The 9,109-nt window shown below is 39.1% G+C and overlaps 1 protein-coding gene across 1 annotated transcript in view; it reads left to right on the forward strand.

The window, feature by feature from the left end:
* Positions 1-9,109, forward strand: part of LOC104985732 (serine/threonine-protein kinase MRCK alpha-like) — a 50,250-nt gene that overhangs the window by 16,834 nt on the left and 24,307 nt on the right. Inside the window, exons 5-6 of the mRNA XM_010836055.1 lie at positions 6,387-6,531; positions 6,974-7,084. Of these exons, the coding sequence (XP_010834357.1) occupies positions 6,387-6,531; positions 6,974-7,084 (256 nt within the window). The remainder of the gene's footprint in view (positions 1-6,386; positions 6,532-6,973; positions 7,085-9,109) is intronic.

The raw sequence follows: 9,109 nt of genomic DNA on the forward strand, positions 1-9,109 counted from the left end.
TGCAGTCCATGGGGTCGCTAAGAGTCGGACACGACTGAGGGACTTCACTTTCACTTTTCACTTGCATGCATTGGAGAAGGAAATGGCAACCCACTCCAGTGTTCTTGCCTGGAGAATCCCAGGGACGGGGGAGCCTGGTGAGCTGCCATCTATGGGGTCATGCAGAGTCGGACACGACTGAAGTGACTTAGCAGTAGCAGCAAGAACTTCTTTGGTATAATTGTTCTCCAGTTTGTAGGCTCAGTGGCTCTATGGTGGGGCTAATGGCAACCTCCTCCAAGACGACTTATGCCACACAACTGTGCCTCCCAGGTCTGCGGCACCCAGAACCCCTGTCCCCACAGCAAGCCATTGCTGACCTGTGCCTCCACAGGAGACCCTCAAACACTCAAAGGCAGGTCTGGTTCAGTCTCTTGTGGGGGTCACTGCACCTTTCCCTGGGTCCTGGTGAGCATGAGGTTTTGTTTGTACCCTCTGAGCATCTCTAGCAGTTATGAGATTTGATTCTAAATGTGATTACACCACTCATACCATCTTGTTGGGACTTCTTTGCCCTTGGACATGGGGTATCTTTCTTTTGTGGGATCCAACATTATCCTGTTGATGGTTGTTCAGCAGCTAGTTGCAATTTCGGTGTTCTTGCAAGAGAAGATGAGCATACATCCCTCTAGTCCACCATCTTGATTTTCATGGATTAAAAATATAAATCATATCATTTCAATAAAAGCATAAGAACATCTGAAAAATTTCAACAGCCTTTTATGATAGAAAAGCAAAACCTTTCTTCCCAATCTAGAAATAGAAAACAACTTTCTTTATCTGATCAAAGATATCAGCACCAGCAACAAAAGTCATATATAATAATAATATTTAATATTATATAATTATCATTATATGTTGTATAATATTATTATCCTCCATCCTAAGTCACTTCAGTCATGTCTGACTCTGCAACCCTATGGACTAAAGTCCACCAGGCTCCTCTGTCCATGGGATTCTCCAGGCAAGAATACTGAAGTGGGTTGCCATGCCCTCCTCCAGGGGCTTTTCCCAACCCAGGGATCAAACCCATGTCTCATACCTTCTCCTGCATTGGCAGTTAGGTTCTTTACCACTAGCACCACCTGGGAAGCCCTCTTTACCAGTAGTGCCGCCATTATATATAATAATAATTATATACTCCAGTACTTTGGCCACGTCATGCGAAGAGTTGACTCATTGGAAAAGATTCTGATGCTGGAAGGGCTTGGGGGCAGGAGGAGAAGGGGACGACAGAGGATGAGATGGCTGGATGGCATCACTGACTCGATGGACCTGAGTCTGAGTGAACTCCAGGAGTTGGTGATGGACAGGGAGGCCTGGCGTGCTGCGATTCATGGGGTTGCAAAGAGTCGGACACGACTGAGCAACTGATCTGATCTGATGTATATAACTGTATAATGGTGAAATACTGAAGCTTTTCTATTTTTATATTTATGAACAAAGTATAAAAATGGAAAGTATGAAGTGCAAAAAAGTATAAAAATGAAAAAATAAAAAAATTTATGTTTATGAACATAAAATTCATTATGAAATTGAGGATCTTTTCAATAAATTATTAGAATTATTAATAGTTTAGCAAGGTGGTTGACTACCATATCAATATACAAAAATCAATATACAGAGTATATTATATGTACAGAATATGTTGACTGCAATGTCAATATACAGAAACAAATATATGTCACATCAATATACTCAAATCAAATGCATCTCTCTATATGAATATTAAATAATATGAAATAATTATATTAGAATATTAAATAATTATCTTTTGAAACATACACCATTTACAATAGCATAAGGAATCAAATATTTAGAAGCAAATCTAACAATAGCTAGAAGGCTTCTAGGAAGAACTATTATAAAATTTAAAGAGGGATATTTGAAAAGGCCTAAGTTAAATAGTCTATAACACTAGATTGAAAGACACAATATTATAAAGATATTAATTCATTTTTTTATTAATTTATTTTTTAATTGAAGGATAATTGCTTTACAGAATTTTGTTGTTTTCTGTCAAGCCTCAACATGAATCAGCCATAGGTATACATATATCCCCTCCCTTTTGAACCTCCCTCCCATCTCCCTCCCCACCCCACCCCTCTAGGTTGATACAGAGCCCCTGTTTGAGTTTACTGATAATACATCAATTCAATCAAGATTCCATCAAGATTAAAGATCTAATATAAAATATCAAGATTAAATATAATCCTGATTAAATTCTATTCTCTTCATGAAATTTGCAATGTGGTCACACATCTCTTCTCTACGTCTGCATGTCCATTCCTTCCCTGCAAATAGGTTCATCAGTACTGTTTTTCTAGATTCCATATATATGCATTAACATACTATATTTGTTTTTCTCTTTCTGACTTACTCCACACTGTATAACAAGCTCTGGGTTCATCCACCTCACTACAATTGAGGTGTAGTTGTACAAACATAAAAATTTGTTCCTTTTTATGGCTGAGTAATAGTCCATTATATATATAATATATATATGTATGCATATATGTATATGTATCACATGTTCTTTATCCATTCATCTGTCAATGGACATCTAGGTTGCTTCCATGTCCTGGCTAGTATGAATAGTGTTACAGTAAACACTGGGGTACATGTGTCTTTTTGAATTGTGATTTTCTCAGGGTATATGCCCATAGTGGGATTGCTGGGTGATATGGTAGTTTTATTTCTACTTTGTTAAGGAATCTCCATGTTGTTCTCTGATGTTTTTGATGTGGACCATTTTTAAAGTCTTTATTGAATTTGTTACAATATTGCTTCTGTTTTATGTTTTTGGTGTTTTGGCCACAAGCCTTGTGGGATCTTAGCTGCTCAGCCAGAGATGGAATAGGCACGTCTTGCACTAGAAGGTGAAGTCTTAACCACTGGACTGCCAGAGAAGTCCCAGAAATTCAGGATTTATTATAAAACTACAATCTGTAAATTAAAACAGTATGGTATTTGCAAAAACATAGATACATAGACCAGTGGTGTATGACAGTGCCCAGAAAAATTTGTATTAGAAATGCTTAATTTATTATAAAACTGGGACTATAGAACAGTGAAAAATGATCATCCAAACACAAGCCTTAGAGTAGAAATAGATGTTTACAACACTACAAATAACAAAAGCTCATATCTAGAATATATAAGGAATTTATAAGGCAATAATAAAAAGACAGTGAACCTGATGGGAAAGTGGCAAGAAATTTAACAGGCTATTCATAAAAGAGGAAATCCAAATAGACAATGAACATATTAAAAGTTCTAAACCTCATGAGATGCCACTAGAGAAAATAAATAGCTAACACAGAATGATTACAAAAGCAAGTGTTGGTGAGTATTTGAAGAAATATGAATCTGCATATTGTATAATTCCATTTCTAGAAATATATCCTGTAGGAATGCTTGCATATTTTATGCCGGGAGGTATGTAGAAGAATGATTGTAATAGCTAAAACACAAATGTCCATCAAAATGAATGAATAAAGAAATTAGGCTATATTAATGTAATGAAATACACTGTATCAATAACAATGAATAAATTACAGCTATACACAACACCATGAATGAATCTCATTAGCATAATGTTGAGTGAAAAAGTCAAGCACAAAAGACAACACACTATGAGCAAAATTAAACTCTGTGTTTTGTAGTCTCAGCTGGTTGGTAGTGATGCTCTTGGATAGGAATGCCCAGAGCATTCACCTGAGCCATAGTACTGGTAGTGAGTGCCACACACAATCCTCTCCATCACCACAGGGACCACTGTGTGTCTGGCCCGAGCCTAGTGATTCTTATTATGATAGCAGGATGCACTTAAGTAAAAATTATAAGGGAAATCTGAGGAACATGATTGATCACTCACAGGCCCTGGAGGGTACATGGCACACCCAAGGGCCACACAACAAGGTGGCAGATCGAGAGAATGGGAGAGAAAGGAGACTGAGAGCTCTGATTTTACTGGCATAGAGGGTGGGGTGTCTTGAGTTTCAAGGTTTCACTCTATGTTGCCTAATTTAAAGCTTAAAAGTGAGATTCAGGGGATGGGAGAGGACAGATGGGTCTCTCCAGTAGGCAGTTACCTAGGTTACTGAGAAGTTTCTGAAGGGAATCTTCATTGGTAGGAGTAAATTAACTCCTTATCTACTTGTTTTGCTTATAGCTGTGTCGTATAGCTAGCTTGCTTATGCCCACCGTAATGGTCATGGCCCTCCAGGGAACAGGTCTATTAGCCATGTTGTTCAGTCACACAGTCATATCCAACTCTTTGCGACCCCATGGACTGCAGCACACCAGGCTTCCCTGCCCCTCACCATCTCCCAAAGTTTGCCCAAGTTCACACCCATTGTGTCGGTGATGCCATCCAGCCATCTCATCCTCTGATGCCCTCTTCTCTTTCTGCCTTCAATCTTTCCCAGCATCAGGGACTCTTCCAATGAGCCGACTCTTCACATCAGATGACCAAAATACTGGAGCTTCTGCTTCAGCAAAAGTCCTTCCAATGAGTATTCAAGATTGATTTCCTTTAAGATTGACTGGTTTGAGGTCCCTGCTGTCCAAAGGACTCTCAGGAGTCTTCTCCAGCACCGCAGTTCGAAGGTGTCAATTCTCTAGCACTCTGCCTTCTTTATGGTCCAACTCTCACAACCATATGTGACCACTGGGAAGATCATAGCCTTGATTATATTATTAGCAGTAAGTGACAGCCAATCTTGCCGGTTTTAAATTTCCAGCCTGGTGCCTCAGATGGTAAAGAATCTGCCTGCAGTGCAGGATACCTGAGGTTTGATCCCCAGGTCAGGAAGATCCCCTGGAGACGGGAATGGCTGCCCACTCCAGTATTCTTGCCTGGAAAATCCCATGAACAGAGTTGCCTGGTGAGCTACAGTCCATGGGGTTGCAAAGAGTTGGACAGGAGTGAGCGACTAACACTTAGAGTGTTAGGCTCAAGTATTTTGTTGGGAGCCTTGTTGATCTCTAAAATATTAACCACATAGAAAACTGTGTCTGCATGTTGCTCACTGTTGCTCAATCATGGCCAACTCTTTGTGACCCCATGGTCTGTAACTGACAGGCTTCTCTGTACATGGAATTTTGCAGGCAAGAATACTGGAGTAGGTTGCCATTTCCTACTCCAGGGCATCTTCCTGATCCAGGGATCAGACTCACATCTCTTGGGTCTTCTGCACTGACAAGTGGATTCTTTACCACTGTGCCACATAGGAAAGAGAGACTTTTAAATTCTCCACACCAAAAAAAAAAAAAAAATCAATAAAATATACAAACAATAAGTCATATTTCACAGCAGTGTTCACATGAATTAACAATGGAAGATACTGTATCCAACCTGAGAAAACGAACAGGGCATTTGGGGATTTAAGCCACATGTCTGAATTTGCCTTGAACTGAAAACAAGCTTAAGATATAATTTACTAAGTAAAGCTCTTTGCTTTGCACATTGTCAATTATTTCTGCTCTTTATTATTTGGCTTTATTTTCTGAAAAGAGTTTGTTCTGTTAGCCCCAAAACGTGCTCATACAAATGCACAGGACATTTTGACAACTGTGGCTCTTGAGACTAAGGGGGGTGCTCAGGCAGGTTGGCCTTTCAATAATCTCTACCAGCTCCCCTACCCCTAAACCCCAGTTACTGCTGCTATCACCATCACAACCACCACCACCATCATCTCATGCATATTAAACATTATGTGTAGAGAAAACAGCAAAACGCTCTCTAGTACCATGTGAAACACTCACTGTGTGTATGCAACCCCAGGAAGGCTGACCTATAGCTTCACCTCATCTTCTGATTGCGCCTCACTTATATAAAAATCCTGGAGCTGCCTCTGCATTTTAAGAAACTTGATAACTTTGGAAATCACTAAATTATGCACTACATGATCTTCCAAAGTAAAGTCACAAAAATTCTGACAATAATAGATGTTGACCTTTAGGTGCCAGTATTTCTATGCTATTAAATAAGCAGGGGTTTACATTGGTGCCATTAGTCATACAACCATGATCAGTTTCATTTACTTTCATTTAATGTCTAATTCACTGTGGGTGGGAAAAATTCTTGTCTTCCTTCTATTGGTCATAAGACAGAATAACAGGAGAAAAGCATATACATTTTATTAAATTTTTACATGTACATGGGAGCCTTCCCAAGAGAAGACCTTAAGTGACCAGAGTAAGGAAGATTTTATACTTTTGTAGGCAAAGGTACAATATATTTGTGAAGAAACAATAAAACAAAGAGGTTTGGGTTGAGTCACAAATGGTGAAGTAACAAGGAAAATATGGGTAGTTTAACAATCATATCTTTGTTTGTGCAGCCTTCCTAGTCTTGAATTCCGTGTTTCTGGTGATAAAGTTTTTCCCTCCTCCTGGCACAGGGAGGGTGATTTTCGCAGAGAAGATTTGTATCCTTCTTCCTTCAGGAGAACAAATGAGGGCCAGATATACTTGCATGTTTCTCAAGTACTTTAATTCAAGTAATCAATATGCCAAAGTGACATACCTGGGGGTGACATATTCTGAACCTCTTCACCAGGTGCCCTCAGTGACAGAGTTCTTATCTGTAGTTTCTGATTCATTTCTCTATAACCCACTGTGAATGGAGTCCACCTGCTCTTTTTTTTTTTTTTATGTCATGGTACTTCCACATGGAATGGAATGATGGATGTGAAACAGCACATTCTGAAGAGAAGTGCTCAGAGGTGCAGGTGGGAACAGCTGTGTCCACCACTGAAGGATTATGGCTGCAGTTTTGTGTGTTGACATAATTCTTACAAAAATACTAAAGTTACAGTTTTATCACCCATTATTGGAAAGTAGTGTTATGTTCATGACTTATGTTAAGAGTGCTGAATTCTATACAGTGATCTCTTGAATTTTTGTTTTCCCTAACTTGTTTTTCTAGGGTGATCCAGTTGACAATATATTCGAACAGAATCTAAAGATCAAGTTTTACATCAGTTCCAGGTCCACATCTCCATCTTCATATAGCGAAGACGAATCAGACACAGTGAAGGTACCTCTCTGGGGTGGATTGCTTCAGAACTTTTCACTTGTACCAAACAAAAGGAGACTGAATCCTGTTCAGAAACAGTGCCCTTTCTTTCTAATCAGAAGCATTGCTTAGATAGGAACAGTCTATAGAGAATATTAAGTTTATCAGGTGATAGTTAATATTAAGTTTAACTGATAACCATGTCCATGAGGGGACATGGTCTGGCAGGGAGAGAGCTCTCATTATTTTCATTGCTTTAATTAACATCAAGGAATTAAGCTGTAACAGGAATATTTTACATAATCTTACCACAACATAAAGTCTGGTATTAGGTAAGGCATAAAAATACATTTGCTGAACAGACTCACAAACTTTGAAAACAAACTTATGGTTACCAAAGGGGAAACTTGGGCAGGGCAGAGAAGGATAAACTAAGAGTTTGGGATTAACAAATACATGTGCTGTGCTGTGCTTAGTCGCTCAGTTTTGTCCGACCCTTTGGAATGACATGAACTGTAGCCCACAAGGCTCCTCTGTCCATGGGGATTCTCCAGGCAGGAATACTGGAGTGGGTTGCCATGCCCTCTTCTAGGGGATCTTCCCAGCCCGGGGATCCAACCCAGGTCTCCTGCATTTCAGGCAGATTCTTTAACATCTGAGGCACCATGGAAGCCCCAAAATACTGGAGTGGGTAGCCTATCCCTTCTCCAGGGGATCTTCCCAACCCGGGAGTCAAGCTGGGGTCTCCTGCACTGCAGGCAGATTCTACATCAGCTAAGTTACAGGGAAGCCCGTAAATCACTATATTCTAACATTAAATTAAAACAAAACTGCAAATAGTCCTCCTGAGGCCATCCATCATGCAACAACAACAAAAAAATCCCACAAACAAAACAAGACAAAAAATACTTTGCTACTGTTCTTACTAAAATGTAGGATAATTTTATGTCTCACATAATGGTACACAAAATAGCTCTTTGTGGCCCTTTATGATAATCAGAGAACATGACTCTCTGCAAATGTTTCCTCCCGAAATCAAAGGGTTTGGTGTCTCCCAGCTCATATTTTCCATCTTCAGAAATGCTATTTCCCTCCTCTGCATTCCACTCACTCTGATTAATCTGGGTAGGGTTTCTTGCTACCCACTTTGGAATCCTGGGGACTAGGTGGTGAGTTCTCCCGGAGATCCCTGGTTTAGTTTGGAAAATTTTCAGTGTGGTTTATAGCCAGGTCAGACATTGTTTTCAAATTCTGCTCAGAACATTTAAATTTTTGATAACTATTTTATTTTACTGTTTTAAAATTTTAATAATATCTCTCTCATGGAGGAAGAAGGTACAAGGAATAATCTATCACAAGCCCATATACCTATTACCCACAAATTAAGAAAACAGTTTGCCATTTTTGTTCAGATAAAAAGAAAAATTGGGATGATACTGAACAGTTGAGCCCATCTAACTGCATTCTTTTGTCCTGGGAGGTGATCAGATATTTTGAAATGGTTTGCATTCTTCTGTCCACCCTCTTATATTTTATATCCTAGGCATGTGCTCTTCAATTTCAAAGGATTGCTTGGTCTGCTCAAAATACACAAATAATATCCCTATTGTGAAAATAATCTACTATTTTCACAGTATTTATTCATGTTAAGACAGTTCATCTTTAACTGCTGTGTAGTATTCCAGATAATAAATATACTTATTTATACATAACCATGATATATAATTATGTTACTTTTTATGTATTGATGTCTTTTTTCCTTATTACAATTTCTCTGTTACATAGAGCCTGTTGGGACCTGTTTGGCTATATACATATGGGAGAATTTGTTAGTTACTAGCTAGTAGAACACCTGATCTGCCTCTTGAGAAATTTGTATGCAGGTCAGGAAGCAACAGTTAGAACTGGACATGGAACAACAGACTGGTTCCAAATAGGAAAAGGAGTTCGTCAAGGCTGTATATTGTCACCCTGTTTATTTAACTTATATGCAGAGTACATCATGAGAAACGCTGGACTGGAAGAAGCACAAGCTGGAATCAAGAT

Source organism: Bison bison, unplaced genomic scaffold (assembly GCF_000754665.1).
Source record: "Bison bison bison isolate TAMUID 2011002044 unplaced genomic scaffold, Bison_UMD1.0 scf7180017864057, whole genome shotgun sequence".
In the NCBI taxonomy this organism is placed as follows: domain Eukaryota; kingdom Metazoa; phylum Chordata; class Mammalia; order Artiodactyla; family Bovidae; genus Bison; species Bison bison.